Source organism: Eretmochelys imbricata, chromosome 6, assembly GCF_965152235.1.
Source record: "Eretmochelys imbricata isolate rEreImb1 chromosome 6, rEreImb1.hap1, whole genome shotgun sequence".
NCBI classification, from domain to species: Eukaryota; Metazoa; Chordata; order Testudines; family Cheloniidae; genus Eretmochelys; species Eretmochelys imbricata.
The window spans coordinates 4,604,937-4,625,375 of record NC_135577.1 but is presented as its reverse complement, the minus strand read 5'-3'; the positions used below and the strand labels follow the sequence as shown (position 1 = coordinate 4,625,375).

Sequence of the window (20,439 nt, the reverse complement as noted above, 5' to 3'; positions counted from 1 at the left end):
ATCTATCGCTTCTTTTGGCAATTTGTCCGAAGGGTTAATCACCCTCACTGTGAAAAAGGGGGGCCTTATTTCTGGTAGGCGCTTGCCAGGCTTCAGCTTCCAGCTGTCCGTTCTTGTTCTGCGTTTCTCTGTGAGAGTAAAGAGCCCTGTGGTACCTGAACCTGTCTCCCCGGGGAGAGAATAATTGTCACAGACCCACACGGCTCGGTGCTCTCACACGGCTCTGGAACAGTCCCTGGGAGGAGCCCCTTAGTGCGTCAGCCCCCTTCGGGTCACGCTCTCTCACTGGAGTGAGCCCGTTGGCTTCCCCGCCTCCGGGGACCAAACTTTGGAGCCTGCAGCAGCCCTGCTTCAAACCGTGAGCTCTCTGGAGCGAGTTGGCCTGAGATGGACACCGGAGGGAGACTTGTACCCCCAAAGGGAGCAAGGCCTCCCCACCTTCAGCATCCGCAGTGACTTTCAGCCAGCACTGTAAAAGCAGGCGGGTTCTTAGATGTCTGGAAAACAGCGTAGAAACCCCGTGGTTAGCACAGAGAGCAGAAAGTTACAGCACGGTCCATCTGGGTCGGTCCAGACTCGCCCTCTGAACCCTCTTTTGTCCCAAGTCAGAAGAGTCTCCTTCTTCCTCCAGCAGCCCACACTTAACAACCTCACCTGGCCCCTCCCTAGCTCTTTGTCCTCCAGCTGGTCACACCCGGCTGGCTTCCTGCGGAGGGTTTGGCCATCCCTGGTCGTTAGTTGCTAGGTATGAAATATTCGGGCAATTGGAGTGACCATTGCCTTCTCAGGCTCCACATGGGCAAGGGGGCCAGGCCAGCTATCAGTCACACCTGCAAAGAGTCTCTGCAAAGAGTAAAAACCGTTCCCCCCCACACCTAGTTAACCGTGCGCCACATCGGTGAAACTGAGGCACACACAATAGTCATCCAAAATATTATGAAAAATTCCCGCTTGGTCACATTAATACACGGCAATCACACCTCAATCTTCGTTTAATAAACTGAACACACTGAGCTCCTTAGCATCCATCGCTTTGCAAGAGGGTTCACGTCCCCTATTATTCTGATCTCGCATACCACAGACCTCTCATCCGCTATGGATAGAACCTAGGAGTCCTGTCTCCCAGCTTCCCCCGCCCGTTCTCACCACTAGACCCCAGTTCCTTACTGGAGCCAGAGATAGAACCAGCTCTAACCCTCTAGGCCCCACTCCCCTTCCAGAGCTGGGGATAGAACCCAGGAGTCCTGTCTCCCAGCTTCCCCCGTCCGCTCTAACCACTAGACCCCACTCCCCTCCCAGAGCTGGGGAGAGAATTCATGAGTCCAGACTCCCAGCCCCACATGGTTGTTATAGGGCTATGTTCTGAGTGCAAGTAGGTCATCAGAATGCAGATCCAGAGTAGTCCATGGGGGGCAGATGTGCGGGAAGGCAGAAGCAGAGCATTCTGGGGCGGGGCAGGGCAGGGGGGGCTATTATTTGGGGAGGTTGGGGCTGAGGCAGACATTGGCAGAGTTGCTCTGGTCCAGCCTGGCCCCAGCACCATCCCTCGCGTCCTCCATCATCTTCTTGTACTGGCGCTTGAAGAAGTTGAGCTGGTAGGAGACAGAGGGGAGAGATAGTGAGAAGCAGACGGACAGACTCACGTTGTGGGTCAGGGGGATGGGGTGTGGGACCCTCTCCCTGCCCCCACCCAGCTGGGAGAGCCACAGGCCCCGACCCCAGGGTGGTGGGGGAGGGGTCCAAGCCCTGCCCCACTCACCTTGTAGAGGGCTGCGGTGATGAGAGCCAGCAGGACCAGGCCCCCCACGCTGCTGCCCATGATGATGGGCAAGTAGTTATAGACCTCGGAGCGCTCCACCAACGTTTGCACCTGGGGCAGAGGAGCTGTGAGATGGGGACCCAGGAGTCGGGGCACCATCACCCGCCCCTGCTCTAAATCCCCAGACCCCACTTCCTCCCAGAGCAGGGACAGGACCCAGGAGTCCTGGCTCCCAGCTCTAATCACTACCCGATGCTCTCTCTATCCCGGGCGAGGTCACTCTGGTACCTGGCGCTGGACGAATCCCTCCTTCTGGGTGTATTTCTTCTCCTCGTATTCAATCCGGGCCTCGCTCACCAGACTCACTTTCTGCTGCTGAGTCTGGAACAGAGAAATTCACTGTCCCTGACCAGAAATGACACAAACCAGCCCAGAGCATCACCCCAGAGGGACCCAGAGCAATTTACAGGCTGTTCACATAGGAGCAATCCCTTGCCCAGCACTGAGATGCAGCCACCTCTGGGGAGGGGCTCAGGGGCTTTTCACACGGGGGGATCTCTTGCCTGGGGCCAGGAGGCAGAGGCAGCTCTCGTACCTGGGAGACCCACTGGAAGCTGACGTTCCCTTTGATCATAAACTCCAGCGGCTGCTGCAATTCCAGGGAGGGGATTTGGCACCGGATCTTCTTACAGGTGGCCACAGAGCAGTCCTGGGGGCGGAAGGATATCGCCGGGTGAGGCAGGGGGCATGCAGGGGCTCAGCATGGCCATGAGGGTCTGGGTCTGTTTATAGCAGGGGTCGCTCCCCCAGCTCAGCCCCCCACTCGCTGTCTGTGTTAGTGCGGAGGGGAAGGGGCTGCTGGGACCCGCACCAGGCTGTACTCACCAGCAGGGGGCGCTCGCTCATCTGCTTCACAAAGTCCTTCGAACCGGGCGTTTCAGCCTCACTGGTGCATTGAGCCAGCTGGGGCTGGGGAGGGAGAGAGACACGGTGTTAACGGGGGCGGGAAGGAGACCCGGGGCCTTTCCCCTCTATGGGGCACTGGCTCTAATCCGGCCCTAGGACAGGGGACTGGCTGGTTTAGGGGGTGGGGACAGGGTGTGTTTCCCCCGTAAGCAGCCTGTCCCAGCAGGGGGCGCTGTAGGGCCGAGCCGGCGTCACTGGGCCCATCTCACACACACAAGGGCAGGGAGAGGCAGGTACCTTGGAGGGGATGACCTCAGAGGCGTCCCACACCCGGACCCCGCTCAGCTCCACGGGGAACTGGAACGTGACCGAGATGGGGACGCTTCGCTGCCGCAGGTTCTTGACCTGAAAGAAACAGACTCGCTACAGGGCACTGCAGGAAGAGAACCCAGGAGATCTGATCCCCAGCCCCCACTCTGTCACTCAGACCCCACTCCCCTGCCAGAGCTGGGGGTAGAACCCAGGAGTCCTGGCTCCCTGCCCACCCCCACCCCTCTGTGCTCTAACCCTCAGACCCCACTCAGGCAATTCTATTCTATCCCCCTCCTCTGAGCCCTCCCCCCCTTTCCCCATCTCCCCCCTCACACTCTGTGCCATTGGCCTCACCTCATACCCATGTGTCACTGGCACACTTGTCCCTGCCTCCTCGGCGGAGAAGTTGACGTACTTGGTGGACTCCTCGAGGCTGGGGGAGGAAAAGGACAGAAGGGACGAGGGATAGGAGTGGGTGAGAGTAATGAAGAGTGACAGGGGGGTGTCATGTCCAGAAGGGGGCGCTGTGCTGCAGGGAGCAGGGGGCTCAGTAGGGGGTGCTCTCCAACCTGTCCCCTCTGTCTCCACACGGACCAACCTGGTGAGGATGAGGAAGATGCCGTACTTGACAGGCAGCTCCGCCCGGTGAATCATGCGCTCGGTGATGGGGCCGCCATTGTCACTGGTGGGAGGGGAGGGCAAAGGAGAGAGATGTGAAGAGAAACAGCCAAGTAACTTTGCAGGGAGAATGCACCAGAGTTCACTGCCCTGCACAATACTGCCCTGCACGAACTACCCGAGCCCTGCACCCTAAGTCACTGTATTGCGCCATACATCACAACTCTGGGTTACACACCACTGTCCTGCACTGCAATATATGTCACTGCAGAACGCCATATTCCATTGCACTGCACCAGACACCAGTGGTTCTCAAACCAGAGCCGCCGCTTGTCCAGGGAAAGCCCCTGGCGGGCCAGGCCCGTTTGTTTACCCGCCGCGTCCGCAGGTTCGGCCGATCGCGGCTCCCACCGGCAGGGCCGCCCAGAGGATTCAGGGGGCCTGGGGTCTTCGGCGTCGGGGGTCCCTCCGCTCCAGGTCTTCCGGGCACTTCGCTGAAGACATGGAGCGGAAGGACCCCTTGCCGCCGAAGACCCGGAGCGGAAGAAGCGCCGGCGGGTCCTTCACTCCCCGTGTGTTCGGCGGCACCGAAGGACCCGCCGAATTGCCCCACTTGCCCCTCCTTCTGGGCGGCCCTGCCCACTGGCCGCGGTTCACCGCTCCAGGCCAATGGGGGCTGCAGGAAGGGCACCCAGCACATCCCTCGGCCCGTGCCGCTTCCCGCAGCCCCCATTGGCCTGGAGCGGCGAACCGCGGTCACTGGGAGCCGTGATCGGCTGAACCTGCAGACGCGGCAAGTAAACAAACCGGCCCGGCCCGCCGGGGCTTTCCCTGAACAAGCGGCGGCCCTAGTTTGAGAACCACTGCCATACACCATTGCCCTGTCCTCCCGCATACATCACTGCACTGCACCATACTCCACTGGTCTGGGTTATGCATCACTGCACCACAGTGCAGCCTAGGTTGCAGCACTGCGCCATATGCCGCTGCCCTGCACCATACTCTGCTGCACTGCACCAAATGCCACTGCTCTGGTTTATACCCCACTGCACCACCTTGCAGTCTACGTCAGTGAGCTGCACCATAATCCACTGCACTGCAGTGCACCATATGCCAGTGCTGTGGATTATACAGCACTGCATCACCCTGCAGTTTCCATCACTGTACTGCAACATACTCCACTGCTTTGAGTATAGATCGCTGCACCACCCTGAAGTACAGGTAATTGTACTGTGCCACCCAGCCTTTCCCTGAGCGTACAGCATTGCACAATGCCTCTCAGCATGCGTCACTGCCCTGCACCACTGCACCCTGGCTGTCTGCCGTGGGGCAGTGTACTAGCCGGCATCATCAGCCCGCACGGTGCCTCATGCATTGGGCTGCATCACACTGCTCTGCCTGGCTTTATGGCATCTGCCACTCAGCAGTGCCACACATCACCGTGCTGCACTGCCTCCTAGGCCATTGAGCGGCTGTGCCCTCCATTCAATGGCACTGTGACTGGCATCACTGCCCTGCACGGCACTGCCCCCCACTCCATTGCATTTCACTGCACAGGCATTGTGGAACTGCCATCGCACCATCCATCACTGCAATGCGCATCACTGTATTGCACTGCAGCACACAGCACTGCCCTACACCTGACTGCATTTCACTGGACCATGCATCACTGCACTAACCTGCAGTCTGCACCAGGCACCACATACCATTGCCCTCCCCTACACATCAATAGACTGAACCATGCACCACACCCCACTGCACTGCCCTACACACCTAGCCCTCTGCACTGCCTCCCACACTGCCCTCTGTGGCCTGCATGCCCCCCTCACCTGCTGGTTTTGGCTGTGATCTGCAGACTGTCCCCCAGATCGGCTTTGGGGGAGACGTCAAAGGTGGCGATGAAAATGGCCTGGAAAACACATGTGGGGTGAGAGAGAGCCAGGCTCAGGGCCTGGCAAACTGGCAGAGAAAGCAGGGGATGGGCAGTGACAGGCTACTGGGCTGAGCGGGGGGGGCAATCCTACCTTGGCCCCACTCCAGAAGATGGGGTGGTTGATGTGGCAGGTGCTGTTCCTCTGAGTCTGCTCCTCGGAGCCCACGGCCGAGCTGCACTTAATGACCATGGCTCTCCTGTTAGACTGAGCACAGGAAACCATCCAGTGAAAGACAGGGCCCACAGCACCCCCTGCTGAGCCCCCGCCCCCTGCAGCACAGCACCCCCTGCTGAGCCCATGCCCGCCCTCTGCACCATCCCCTGTGTCCTGCCCTCCTTGTCGGCAGTGCTTGGAGGGTTTGGATGGTACCTGGAGCAGCAGGACCCGGCGGTAGGACAGCGCGGCCGGGTAGAAGAACCGCACCATGGTGCTGTAGGAATTCTCCCCGCGGTTCTGGATGGAGACGGTGATGTTGAGTTTGGGGGTGACCCCCACCATCAGGGTGCTCAAGCTAAGGGGGAGACAAAGGGGTGAGCTTCCTCAGGGAGGGCAGTGCCCCAGCATCATTGCAAGCTTCCTCAAGATAGTGCCCAGCAGGGGAAACCAGTGCTGTGAGCGCCCTATAACAGTGCCCAGATGGGAACCCCACGCAACCCCTAATGCCGCGCTGGGGCAGTGGTGCGAGCTTCTTATAAAAGGGCTGCCAGCTTCCTATATCGGTGCCCAGTGAGATGCCACGAGGAAATATGGGGAGATCTCCTGCTGGGTGTTGCAGATCTGAGGCCTGATCCAGCCGGACGGGTCCCACTGTGGAAGTTATCTGGGGGGAGGAGGGGGGAGGCAGGGGGAGGACTTACCCAGAGAAACTGAAGGAAATTTGTAGTTCATCAGTGCAGATGCTGTCAGTGCCACAGTCCTTCTCAAACGGGAGCTAGGGCGAGATCCCAGGGGAGGCGGGGAAGGGAGCAGGGGTCAGGGTGGTTAGGAGGGGACTGGAGCAAAACTCAGCCAGCGTCGTCACCCATCAGATAATCTCAGTCGTCACCACCGCCCGCAATACAGTCTGAAACAGCCTCACCAAGAACGCAACGGCTGCATTTGCCCCCCTACACTGTTACCTGCACCTTCGCATTCCCAACCCGCCACCAGCACCCGAACAGTCGGAACGGACAGCGTCACCAGCACCGTCAACAGGTGCCCCACAGTCTCAACTGCAACCGGCATCAACATCATCACAGTCTGAACTAACGCCACCGCCAGCGTTATAGAGGCAACAACCTCTGCCATCGTACCCCCCACTACAGTCTCCACTGTCACTTCCACCACCACCGCCTGTGATAAAGGAAAGGGGGGAGTGGGGGGCAGCTCCCTTTTATGGACACCCAGCCAGCCAGTGGCGATAAACTCCCTCTTAGTAGCTGTTCTCTAATTGCTCTGCCTGTAAAGGGTTAGAAAGTCTCACTGTTATGCATAGGGAAAAGGAAGTGAGTGGCCACCTGGCCAAAAGAGCCAATGGGAAGGCTTGAACTTTTTAAAATGGAAACGACTACCCTTTGGTCTGTCTGTTGTTGTTCTCCCAGGGAGAGGCAGACAGGGCAGCAGTTAAGCTGTGAATAGCTTAGGCCAGGTATTAAAAACCATCAGTATCATACCTAGAAACTACTCATTTAAAACCCCAGATATGTAAGTGGATCAGGGAATGTCTAGGAAGATGCGATCAGGTTGATCCCTTTTATTTCTTTATGGCTTGTGGATTCCTCTGTGCTAACCCCAGGTGCTTTTGTTTTGCTGGTAACTTTTAAGCTGAACCTCAAGGAAGCGATTCTTGATGCTTAATTCTTGTAATTGCTCTTGTAAAAACTAGCAGTCACCTGAGTTCCCAGATGTGTTTTCTTTCTTTTTTTTATTAATAAAATTTACCTTTTTTAAGAGCAGAATTGGAATTTTGTCTTAAGAGGTTAGTGCAGATGTTTAATTAGCCGGTGGCAACAGCTGATTTCCTTTTTTTCTTTCTCAGCGCTTCCCCGGAGACGGGGTGAAAGGGCTTGAGGGTACCCCACAAGGAGGAATTTCCCAAGTGCACCTTCCTGGGCTCTCAAAGGGGTTCTGCACTTGGGTGGGGGCAGCCTCTACCCAGCCAAGGTCAGAGAGAAGCAGTAACCTTGGAGTTTAATACCAGCCTGGAGTGGCCAGTATCCATTTTTAGAATCCTTGCGGGCCCCCACCTTCTGCACTCAAAGTGCCAGAGTGGGGAATCAGCCTTGACACCTCCCATACAGTGTCAACCAACACTGTCACGATGACATAACCACTACAACCTCAGCCAACAGTGTAACCAACACCATTACAATCTCACCAACCACCGCTACCAATAGAGTCTGAAACAACAGTTACCAACACAGCCACTGCAACTACAACTAACCCGGTAACTAATACAATTACAATCTCTACCATAATAGAGAGTCAATAGAGTCTGAAACAACAGTCACCAACCACTCACCCACAGCAACCACAAACTACACTGTCGCCAACACCACTCTAACCACCGCCACCCATCAGTATCTTCTGTACCAACACCGTAACTAACAACACAACCATTACGACCTCAGCCAACACTGTCACCGGTACAATCTCAACACAATCACCACCACAAATACAATCTGCACCCCTACAAGCAACAAAGCCACAACAACCTGAACCAATACTGCCACCAAGACCATTACAGTCTGAGCCAACATCACCCATACCATAATGACTACAACCTCAAACCATACTGTCACCGAGATCACTACAATCTGAACCAACCCCTCACAAACACAGCTACTTCAACCTCAGCGAACACTGTCACCGAAACCACTGCAGTCCTAACCAACAACATCACCAATAACACAACCAATGCCACCTCACCCAATGCTGTCACCCACATCACAATTTTACCCATCACCACAGAACATCCATTCAGGCTACTCCAGCACTGCAACCACACCCAGATCCACTACAACCAACGTTGACGCTGTCACAAACACCATTGCCCGGCTCTGGCAGCCTTACCACGCCTGAAGTCATCACGGTGGAGTCCTCGCTCAGGATGGGTCTGAGGCGATGGACAACGGCAATGGGCTCCCCCGTCAGGGTGTAGTTGAGGCGCAGGGTGATGGGGGTCAGGGTGTCCTCTGGGCAGAGCTGGGGAGACAGAGAGACATGTCGGGCCCCTGAAGGGAAAGGGGGGCTGGGGGCTGGGTGGGACCCGGAGAGAGGTTTGTTCTCTGGGTGATTTGGGAGCGAGGGGCAGAGTGGGAGAGGCAGACACAGTCGGAGGGGAAGGGGTTAGGACCCCCCACACTCACAGGTAATGTTATCTGGTATGTCTCACATCTCGTCTCGATGCCAAGCTGCAGCTCCCCGCTCAGGACGGGGCCATTGGAGACGAAGGTGGCTCGGATCTTCGTCCGCCCGGGGTCCAGGGCCAGGCTGTACTGGATGGTGCTGGAGATCCTGTTGCCTACAGGGGAGTGGAAACGACGGACAGAGAGAGACTGAGAGCGGGACCATCAAGGGGAAATGGGACATGGGGGCCTTTCCCCCCTAGGGGGTGCTGGCTCCGATCCAGCCCCAGGAGACTGGCTGTCTTAGGGGGGAGGGGTTTGGTCAGACCTAGGCTGTCCATGGTGCTCTTAGTGATGGTGAAGCAGATATTTGCCCTGCTGGCCTCCGTGTTGAGCTGCTCCTGCCCCTGGCAGTGGAAGACTGAGGTTGGGATCCTGGGGGGCTGGAAACTGATGGAGACCCCGACTCTGAGCACCGGCCGAGACCTGCCATGGGAGGAATAGAACCGTCACCCAGCTGCTCCCTGCAATGGGGCCAGGCCCCTTCCCTCCCCTGAGCCTCCCACCCAGCACCCCAGGGAGATGGGATATGGACATGCAGCTCTGCTAGAGGAGATGCTGGGGGCAGAGAAGGGAGCAGCAGAGCTGTCATTGTGCCATTCTCCAGCAGGGGGCAGCAGTCACACACACACACACACACACACACACATGCACTGGTGCTGTCTGTGACTGCCATGTGGAGCAGCGCAACGACACAGAGTAACTCACCTCAGCAGCAGGACCTGCCCTTGTGCCCCTACCGCGATGTCTGGCAGTCCGTCCCCCGTCAGGTCTGTCCCGCCACTGACGGCCTGGCCAAAGTAGTGCAGCCTGCTGGGAAACAGCGACCCCTCGATGCGCTGTGGGGCAGAGAGAGCAGTAAGGGGTGGGAAAGGGGAGGCTGTTCTGTACAATGGGCACTCGGGGGAAGCGGAGGGTGAGGGGAGAGGAAGGGGCGGCTGTACTGGACAATGGGCAGTAGGAGGCAGCGGAGGGTGAGGGGTGGGAAAGGGGCGGCTGTACTGTACAATGGGCACTGGGGGGCAGCGGAGGGTGAGAGGTGGGAAAGGGGCGGCTGTACTGTACAATGGGCACTGGGGGGCAGCGGAGGGTGAGAGGTGGGAAAGGGGCGGCTGTACTGTATAATGGGCACTGGGGGGCAGCAGAGGGTGAGGGATGGGAAAGGGGCGGCTGTACTGTATAATGGGCACTGGGGGGCAGCAGAGGGTGAGGGATGGGAAAGGGGCGGCTGTTCTGTACAATGGGCACTGGGAGGCAGCGGAGGGTGAGGGGTGGGAAAGGGGCGGCTGTTCTGTATAATGGGCACTGGGGGGCAGTGGAGGGTGAGGGATGGGAAAGGAGCGGCTGTACTGTACAATGGGCACTAGGGGGCAGCAGAGGGTGAGGGGTGGGAAAGGGGTGGCTGTACTGTACAATGGGCACTGGGGGGCAGCGGAGGGTGAGAGGTGGGAAAGGGGCGGCTGTATTGTACAATGGGCACTAGGGGGCAGCAGAGGGTGAGAGGTGGGAAAGGGGCGGCTGTATTGTACAATGGGCACTAGGGGGCAGCAGAGGGTGAGGGATGGGAAAGGGGCGGCTGTACTGTACAATGGGCACTGGGGGGCAGCAGAGGGTGAGGGATGGGAAAGGGGCGGCTGTTCTGTATAATGGGCACTGGGGGGCAGCGGAGGGTGAGAGGTGGGAAAGGGGCGGCTGTATTGTACAATGGGCACTAGGGGGCAGCAGAGGGTGAGGGATGGGAAAGGAGCGGCTGTACTGTACAATGGGCACTGGGGGGCAGCGGAGGGTGAGAGGTGGGAAAGGGGCGGCTGTTCTGTATAATGGGCACTAGGGGGCAGCAGAGGGTGAGGGATGGGAAAGGGGCGGCTGTACTGTATAATGGGCACTCGGGGGCAGTGGAGGGTGAGGGGTGGGAAAGGGGCGGCTGTACTGTACAAGGGGCACTGAGGGCAGCGGAGGGTGAGAGGTGGGAAAGGGGCGGCTGTACTGTATAATGGGCACTAGGGGGCAGCAGAGGGTGAGGGATGGGGAAGGGGCGGCTGTTCTGTATTTTTTCTATTAATTTTGTATTGATTTTTTAAATATATATATAGAAATACTAACCGAAATATACACAAATTATTCATAATACATAAATGTCTCAATATATTAACCATTTGACGTCTACCCTCAGCTATACTTTTAACATATAACTATATATTTTATTACTGGTTAAACTATTAATCAATTTCTTGCAATACATAATTTAGAAACAAACAAATCTGGCTTATAAAATGCAGCTGGTTAAAGAAAAATTCTTAATATAAGATTAAAGAATAATTCAAAACAAGCAAAATTCAGAGGAGGGGGGATGGACATGGAAAGAGACTGAACTGGGCAGGAAGGGGCGGGGGAAGAATGGTTTTAATAGGATCATTCAGAGGAAAGCATCCCATATCTCGGAGAAGTTTTCTTGGATATTGCTATTACATAGATAATTCTTTCCAGGGTGGCCAAGCTTACAAGATCTATGATCCAACTTTTAATTGTTGGTTGCTTTTCGGATTGCCATTTGTGTATGTCTAGTCTTCTAGCCACTGTTACTGCTCTGCTCAGACAAAGCAGATCAAGGGACGTGATTGCCAGCAGATCGAGGGACGTGATCGTTCCCCTCTATTCAACATTGGTGAGGCCTCATCTGGAGTACTGTGTCCAGTTTTGGGCCCACACTACAAGAAGGATGTGGAAAAATTGGAGAGAGTCCAGCGAAGGGCAACAAAAATGATTAGGGGTCTGGAACACACGATTTATGAGGAGAGGCTGAGGGAACTGGGATTGTTTAGTCTGCAGAAGAGAAGAATGAGGGGGGATTTGATAGCTGCTTTCAACTACCAGAAAGGTGGATCCAAGGAGGATGGATCTAGACTATTCTCAGTGATAGCAGATGACAGGACAAGGAGTAATGGTCTCAAATTGCAGTGGGGAAGATTTAGGTTGGATATTAGGAAAAACGTTTTCACGAGGAAGGTGGTGAAGCACTGGAATGGGTTACCTAGGGAGGTGGTGGAATCTCCTTCCTTAGAAGTTTTTAAGGTCAGGCTTGACAAAGCCCTGGCTGGGATGATTTAGTTGGGGATTGGTCCTGCTTTGAGCAGGGGGGTGGACTTGATGACCTCCTGAGGTCCCTTCCAACTCTGATATTCTATGATTCTATGAAAGTTTTTTCAGATTTATTCAACACAACTGGTAATACAATTTAATTTTTTTAGGAAAAATTAACTCTGCAATTCAGTTCTGCCCTAAACTTATGAGAATAGGAACATTCCCACAGCAGGGGCAGCTGTACTGTATAATGGGCGCTAGGGGGCAGCGGAGGGTGAGAGGTGGGAAAGGGGCTAATGGCCACAAGGGGCCCCTGGGGCCCCTGTAACAACCCTTCAGGACTGTGTGTTGACCCCACCTCACAGGGGCTGGGCTCACCTGTCTGTACTGGGGTCTGAGGCCTCTCTTTTCCCCATGGAAAATGTACAAGGCCCCGCAATTGTCATTCTCCATGGGAGCCCCAATGGCCACATCTCTCCATCCGTCCCCGCTGATGTCCCCGATTTCCGACATGCTGGCCCCGAAGCGCCCGAACGCCTGCCCCGTCTGCCCCTGCAGTGTTCTCCTACACCTCAGCGTCACCCCCTGCAGGCGAGATCCAAAGAAGCACATGGAAAATGGATCAGCATTCACTGTGCGGGTCCGTGTGCCCTACTGAGCCTCCCCATGCCTCTCCCAGCAACAGAGCACCCTCTAGTGCTGAACTGGGGACAGCATGCACTGCTAGGTGAGTGCACCCTCTACTGAGCCCCCCACCCTGCTCCCTGGAGCACAGTCTCAGGTATCACGGGGTTTATTTTCAAAATATCCCAGCCCCACAGCAGCCCAGGCAAAACGTGACTCCCAGGCTATCCATCTTTCCCGTGGCCCCGCTTGTCTCTCCTACCTGCTGGCTAAACGAGCAGATATAGACGCGCCCTCCATTCAGAGGTGTATAGTACGTGGGGGCTCCGATCAGAACCAGGTCCGTGTTCCCATCTCTGTTTAGGTCCACAGCGCACAGCGTACCCCCGAAATACGAGCCGACCTGGAGGGACAGAGAAGTCACTCCTCCATTTTAGTCACTTCCTCCTTCTTCTCCCACTGGGGTCCCTCACTCCCCACCCTGCTGGGAGCAGGATTCAATCCCCATGTTCCTTCCATCCTCACCCTCACCCACCCTTTACACCCAGCAAGTGCTGCTCCTGCCGTCAGTTTTGTTTCTAAGTGGACGCACAGGCCGAGGTCGGCAGCCTCTTTCAAAGCTGCTGAATGCTCATTGTGATGCATTTCATTTTCGAGACCATGCTTGCACAAGTAGCCTTGATTCACTGAGCCACTCTGACTAAGTCACTGTTATAAATTCTGTTCAGCTGGAATGTACCGGCAGTTAGACCTTCGAGAAACATGTGGCGTTAGTTGAGGGGCAAACAATCTTTTTCAGACACCGTGCATGTGATCAGCCATGTTTTAACCCTGTCTGAGTCTCTTCATAGTAGTCTTATGTGTTCTGTCTAAGGCCTGGTCTACACTAAACATTATAGCTACGTTTCTCGGGGGTGTGAAAATCCACCCCCCTGAACAACGTAATTAAAACTACCTAACCCCCAGTGTAGTCAGTGCTAGACAGAGGTGGATTACCTATGCCAATGGGAGAAGCACTCCTGTTGGTGTAGGTAGCATCCTCACTGCCTCAGGGTTTTCAGTGTAGACAAACCGTAACTGAATGTAAGAGCAGTGGGATACTGGAGAGATGCTGACTGTCAGCTGCGGTGCAGTTCTCTAAACCAGTCAAATTTATCCCCTGCCTGAGTCTTTCTGATTGAATCGTTCCTGAAGGTGAAGCCAAACACATGGTGTCAAAACCTTACAGGCTTCCTCCAGTCCTGCACGAGTCCCCCACAACCACACCCACACATGCTCCACATTGTCTGTAATGCTCCCCACACCTGCTCCCCCTGCAGCTCCCATCTGGGTGTCCATTCCCCGCCATTGGTATCCCGGCTGAACAGGATGACTTTGCCGGCGTGTTGATAGCGAGGGGCCCCGACCATGTAGCTGCTCTGCCCATTGGCTGTGATGATCTGAGACGAATAACCTCAAAGGAAGAGAGGGACGTGGGGAGGTGAGATGGGAAACAGCCCTACAACAGTGCTGCACAGAACTTTCTCAGAACTGAGATGCAGCCACCTCTGGGGTGGGGCGCGGGGGCTGTTTAAATAGGTAAGGGAAGCTTGGTGGGTTTGTTCTTACCGAGGTAAGCATCATTCATGTCAGTGGAGGTTCTGGATACGTTGATGAAGCTCGGCTGCCTGCCGCTCCCGTACAGGAATATCCCGCCGGACCAGTCATAGGCTCCCACCGCTCCCAGCACAGGCCCGTCCTAAACCGACAGGCAAGGCAAAGGGGACTGATTACAGGGAACGGACAGGACAGGGAATATTTAGGAGACCTCCTCACCATCTGCAAAACAGTGTGGCTTAGCATGGCACTGGGGACTGCCAGGGGAGACAGCGCCCCCGACTGAGGCCCCGGCTGGCAGGACAGCGCCACTCTCAGGCACCGTGGGAAAAGCACCGCCCACACTGCTCCTCCAGCTCTCTGGGCTAATAAAGGGCCATCTACCTTTCAGGGACTAACCCAGCCTGATGCTACTTAGGCTGGAAGATCCATCAGGGCCCCAGGGCATGTCAGCGTGGGACACACCCCGGGGCCAGGCATCACTCACAGGGGACAGCAAGGAGCTGAATCCTTCCTGGGACATCTCCAGCTGGAAGGAGCTGCCGCTCTGGGACTGGGTGCCTGGGGGTAGAGACAGACAGACAGATATAGGAAAGACCATCATAGATGATAAAGGCCCGATGTCCCATTTCCTGAGCCAGCCCTTCTCCCCACCTCAAGGCTGGATTGGACCCAGCACCCCCTTGAGAAAAGGACCCATGTCCCATTCCTCAACCCCTTGTGCCAGCCAGTCTCCTGTCCTGGGGCCCCCGGATGAGAAAGACATCAGGGGCATTTCTGGAGATAAATCAGTAGATATATGTTGGATGGGGAAAGAGAGGATATTTGGGGCCTATTTGAGCTCTGGATTCCCAGCAGCTCCCTGTCCCATTTCATCCCTGAAAACCCACTTCTAGTGCCCCAGACCAGTACGGCCCCTCCCCCATCTCTGGTACCTTCGATGGCAAAGATCTTCTCCTGCAGCTGATTCTGGATGCCCTGGAGGGCGTCAAAATTGTCAACCCGGAAGACATGCTCGTCAGTGGGCTCAGAGGCGATCTCCTGGAGCTCCCATTGGGCAGCAGCCCTGGAGAAGGCCTCGCCGACCTTCAAGGGATGGAGCAGAGTGCAGGGGAGACCAGGGCATCGGCATCAGTCACAGGCCAAGAGCCTGGGTGAATACCCTCCCGCCCCAAGCCCTGCTGGGGCCTCGAGAGACACGGTCAGCCAGAACCATGTGCCGCTCCGGGGTGTGGGCATGGGGTGCACTGGAGCTGTGCTGTGACAATCCACACTCTAAGGCCAATCATTGGTCCAATACTTCTTCCCCAATGGGATAGTAGATGCCGTGCACTAGCTGACATAAGGGTTGAGTGACAGGTCAGCTTGGGGAGGACCAGAGCCATTGTTTGAGCCCCAAGTGTGTGCAGAAAATGAAATAACAGTATTGAGAACGGGGTGATTTTGTCAAATCCTGGATCTGTGGGAGAATGTGTCCCAGCAACCCTTGGGTCAAGTCACCCCACGTGTGGATCACTAACACTACCCTGCATCCCCTGGAAGCACACGAAACTTCAAGACCATTGGAGTGGGCATGTGGATTGGAGGGCAGTGAGAATATCCCACCTTTGACTAGACAACGCTTCGCAACCTGACCAATAGTGGACACAAGGAACAGCCTTTAACGAGATACAATCTGCCGCTCGGTCTGGCAAGTGAAACTCCAGCTCTGCTATAGCACCATACCCTGGCTCAGTTACAACCTGGCTTCCTTTTGCCTCCCCGGCCTCTGTGCCGGTGCCCTCCCATGCTTGATTGTACTGCCCACTGCCCCCGCCTCCCACACCACCACCATGTCCCTGGACATGGGCTCAGATCCCTACTAGTTCTCCACGCAGCCACGGCTCACCCCGATGGCGTAGCGGATGATCCCAGCTCTCTCAGCCTCGGGGATGGCGTCTGAATAAGAAAGCGGGTCTTTGTATTTCTGCCCATCTGTGATCACAATGAGAATCTTGGTGGCCTTATCCCGAGCGCCTCTCCCAGAGGTGAACAGCTCCCGCCTGGAAAAGGTGGGGTGGGGAACGCCTGGGAGGATTATTGATATGTAATAACACGTAGCGCTCGTCCACTGCTTTGGCATTGCAGATCTCAAAGTCCTTCACAAAGGAGGTCAGTGTCATGTCCCCATTTTACTGATGGGGAAACTGAGACACCGGGAGGGGCTGTGACTTGCTTAAAGTCACAACGCAACAGAGGCTCAGAGCTGGCAATCGAACCCCGGAGTCCTGGCTCCCAGCATCCCCACCCCACTCTACCCTACTAGTGCCCACTCGCCTCTCACAGCTGGGGTAGAACCCAGGAGTCCTGAGTCCCTATCCCTTAGCTTGCAGGTCCTTGCTGCCCATTCCCTGTGGAGTCAGCACGGGGAGCAGGGCAATACCTACACCACTTTCTGGATGGCAGTGGCAGTGTGCGTCGCTCCCGTGAGCTGTGTGACTGCCCTGACAAGGTCATCGGGGTCGCGACTCCTACTGTACTGGAAGAAGTCGAAGTGCTTTCTAAATCTGTGCGAGTACTGCATGAGGGCGAACTGCAGGAGGAGGCAGGGAAGAAGAGAGAAAAACAACCCCAGGGTGAAGGGTAGGAAAAGCAGGAATCGGACTCAGTTAACGGCTGGGGCAGGCAGTCGGGATGTCGCTGGTTCTGCAGGAATTTTTTCCTGGTTTTGGATGCAAAATCCATTGCTGCTCCCTGCAGCACAGCGCCCCCTAGCGCCGCACTGGGGCACTGGGGTCAGCACTGACTGCGAGAGGAGTACGCCCCTTACTGAGCCCCCAGCCCTGCTCCCTGCAGCACAGCGCCCCCTAGCACCGCACTGGGGCACTGGGGTCAGCACTGACTGCAAGAGGAGTGCGCCCCTTACTGAGCCCCCAGCCCTGCTCCCTGCAGCACAGTGCCCCCTAGCGCCGCACTGGGGCACTGGGGTCAGCACTGACTGCGAGAGGAGTGCGCCCCTTACTGAGCCCCCAGCCCTGCTCCCTGCAGCACAGCGCCCCCTAGCGCCGCACTGGGGCACTGGGGTCAGCACTGACTGCGAGAGGAGTGCGCCCCTTACTGAGCCCCCAGCCCTGCTCCCTGCAGCACAGCGCCCCCTAGCACCGCACTGGGGCACTGGGGTCAGCACTGACTGCAAGAGGAGTGCGCCCCTTACTGAGCCCCCAGCCCTGCTCCCTGCAGCACAGTGCCCCCTAGCGCCGCACTGGGGCACTGGGGTCAGCACTGACTGCGAGAGGAGTGCGCCCCTTACTGAGCCCCCAGCCCTGCTCCCTGCAGCACAGCGCCCCCTAGCGCCGCACTGGGGCACTGGGGTCAGCCGTGACTGGGAGTTCGCCCTCAGGCAGTACTCAGGGTAAGTAGGGTTCAGCTTCTGCCCGTTACCTGGGTATCGGTGCTGCGGAAACGCTTCATGATCTCAGAGATGAAAGTCTGCATCTTTCTGAAGTTTTCTGGTTTGATGCTGCCCGAGCCGTCAACGAGGAGCGCTATGTCTGTGGCACGCCTGGGGCACTCTGAGAGGGACGGGAAAGAAACACGTCCTAACTCAACTCCACCAACATGGAGAAAACTCAGTGGAAAGAGCTAGACCAGATCAAAGGGCCCATTTTGCCCGGTCCCCCCCCCAATCGGTGGCCCCTTGGGGCTGCCCCATACCTGCCAGGGTGTCCGGGATGCGCTGGAGCTGCCGGAGGCTCTGGTCCAGGAGGAAGCAGTAGCCGTTGATGTACATGTTCTCCCCACAGGCCCGGTGCACCGTGGGGCCGCAAACCTGGGGCACGAGAGAGGGATGGGGTCACTGGGCACTCCCTGGGGAGAGCACTGGGGGTGAGGGGAGTCTGCTTTCCCCATGGATATGCAGGGAAAGTCCCCACCAGGGGAAGGATCCCCATGGGACAAACAGGACTCCAGGACCCAGCACCTGCCTCCCAGAGAGGGGACGGGGGACATCACCTAGTTATCACGCTCCCTGCTACGGCCGTGCCCAGTCACTGTCCCCAGAGTGACATCGCCCAGTTACCCCCATCCTTCACAATGTCATCGCACAGTCACTGTCCCCATGGCGATGTCACCCGGTCACCCCCCTCCCTCACAACATGACATCTCAGTCACTATCTTCATGGCGATGGTCTCCTCCTCCCTGCTGTTCCAGTGCACCGTTCTGGGTCCCACCATCCCCCAGACAAACATCACACCCTGGCTGTATTCACCCCGTTGTTATCTTGTTACCGTCTTCTGCACAAGGCCATGGCCCACCTATGCTAGTGGTTAGCACCTGCCTACACACGCATTGTCATTCATCCCTCACCATGGTAACAATGCCATGTTCCGGTGACGGTGACGTCATCCGGTGACCACTGTCACATCAGCTCTTGTTGTGGTAAGATCACCCGCTCCTGCGATATCAGCCCATCCCCTCCTGGTGACAGCAGCACACAGGCCCTCAAGGCCTGTGGTAACATGACCCATCTGGAGCGTGGTGGGTGCGCAGTCATCCCGCTCCCATTGCTGGGGGGAGGAGAATCCCGTGGAATTCTGGGGGACAGGGGCAGAGACTGACCCAGCCCCTGGGCACAACCCACAGAGCGAGCCGCTTCCCCACCCCAAGGGGCGGTACCCACCAGAAGATTGGAGCCCCGGGCAGCCAGAGACAATCCGAGGGACATGTTCACGGCATCGGGGGGCCCTGAGAGGAGAAACACGCCAACACCAGGGTGAGAAACCTTGTCATTGGGTATGTTTAGTCCTGCATATCTCTGAGTCATTTCGTGCCCCCTCTCCTTTGTGCATCGCCCCCCACACACACTGGGGGGAAGTGATGGCAAATTGTTGCATAGAAATTAGAACCCAGGAGTCCTGATTCCCAGCCTCCCCTGCTCTAACCAGCTAGACCCTACTCCCCTCCCTGACCTGGGGACGGAACCCAGGTGTCCTAGCTCCCAGACCCCCTGTGCTAGCCCACTGGACCCCACAGCACAGGGTGCCCCTACTCTGGATGGGGATCTCCTGGCAGCGTCTGGAGCCTGGGTCGCACTTGTAGACTTTGCCGATTTCATTCACGTCTCCCATCTGCAGCGGGGCCCCGACAAGCAGGCTGTGGGGGAGAGAGCAGAGGGGGGCTCAGGGGATGCCGCGTCACCCCTGGATGGTGAGGCCCAGGCAGGGCAGCCCAGCCTGATGGACCTCTCGTGGGTGTATATGAGGCATGTTACTGGAGGGCTCTGGGCCTCTGTTCAGCCCTTACCCCCCAGCTCCGGCACTCCCGAACTGCACCACGCTCTGCCCGAACCCCCTGGCTGCCTCCTGGAAGGTGATGGGTCCCGCCACATCCACGCTGAATCCACGGCTCGGTACCAGCACTGCAGGGGTTAAACAGCCACATATTAGCTTTCCCCATTGAGAAGGGGCCACTGGTGGGGGCTGAGGGGCCAGCCCCTCCTGGCTGTGGGACTGATTCCGAGCCCCCCGCTGTAATTCCCCTCCCAGAGCTGGGGACAGAACCCAGGAGGCCTGAGAGCCCAGATGCTCCCATGCCCCTTCCCGAAGTTTAGGCAATGAGCTGGTGCACGCAGGGCCCCAGCTTTTCCCCACCTCACCGGCTGGCAACTCACCTGTGCCCAGGTAAATGAGCAGCCGCAAGGGGTGCATCCTGGGAAGCTGGAGGTGGGCTGACTGCTGGGAGCAGTGTCTTGGGAGGTTTGAGGGCACTGTTGAGGAAGCAGCTGAGTGCCGAGGAAAGAGAATTGATATCAGTGCCTTGCAAAGGGAGAGAGAGACCCGCCCTGGGGAGGGGACAGGACTCAGCTAAACTGAGTGAGACAGACACGCCACCAGCGACACTGACAGACACGGGCACGTACAAACTGCACTGAGCCAGACAGTCACAGGGAGAGAAAGACAGACCCACACCTACACCAAGCACTCAGCTGCAGGAGAAAGTCATTCATGACCAGGAATACATGTACACTGAGCGACAGCTAGAAGGTTACCCCTTTGATGCTGACTTAGACAAAGTTTTTCCACCCAGTCGGCCCCTCGCCTGATCCAGCCGGGCCCCTGGCCCCCCACACGCTGGGTCTCACCTCACTTGGCCCATATGCCACTCCTAAACCAAGTGTAACCACTTGTAAACCACTGTTGTCCCCTTACGAAAGCTCGGGGCGGGGGGGGAGGGGGAGGTTGGTTG

General features: G+C 56.9%; 1 protein-coding gene across 1 annotated transcript; it reads right to left on the bottom strand.

The window, feature by feature from the left end:
- Positions 1-974: 974 nt before the first annotated feature.
- On the bottom strand, positions 975-19,974 carry LOC144266966 (integrin alpha-D-like). The gene is made up of 30 exons (XM_077820563.1): positions 19,865-19,974; positions 19,498-19,612; positions 19,244-19,347; positions 18,875-18,939; positions 17,910-18,024; positions 17,637-17,767; positions 16,643-16,788; positions 16,105-16,258; positions 15,152-15,302; positions 14,704-14,777; positions 14,229-14,358; positions 13,925-14,073; positions 12,883-13,023; positions 12,375-12,581; positions 9,624-9,754; positions 9,184-9,341; positions 8,877-9,031; positions 8,581-8,712; positions 6,387-6,460; positions 5,899-6,040; positions 5,620-5,733; positions 5,425-5,504; positions 3,576-3,659; positions 3,332-3,410; positions 2,963-3,070; positions 2,645-2,728; positions 2,355-2,468; positions 2,048-2,140; positions 1,760-1,870; positions 975-1,592 (listed from the first exon to the last, which is right to left on the bottom strand). Exons 1-30 carry the CDS (start codon positions 19,899-19,901, stop codon positions 1,473-1,475), a joined length of 3,498 nt encoding a protein of 1,165 aa, XP_077676689.1. The 5' UTR covers positions 19,902-19,974; the 3' UTR covers positions 975-1,472.
- Between the last annotated feature and the right edge of the window lie 465 nt (positions 19,975-20,439).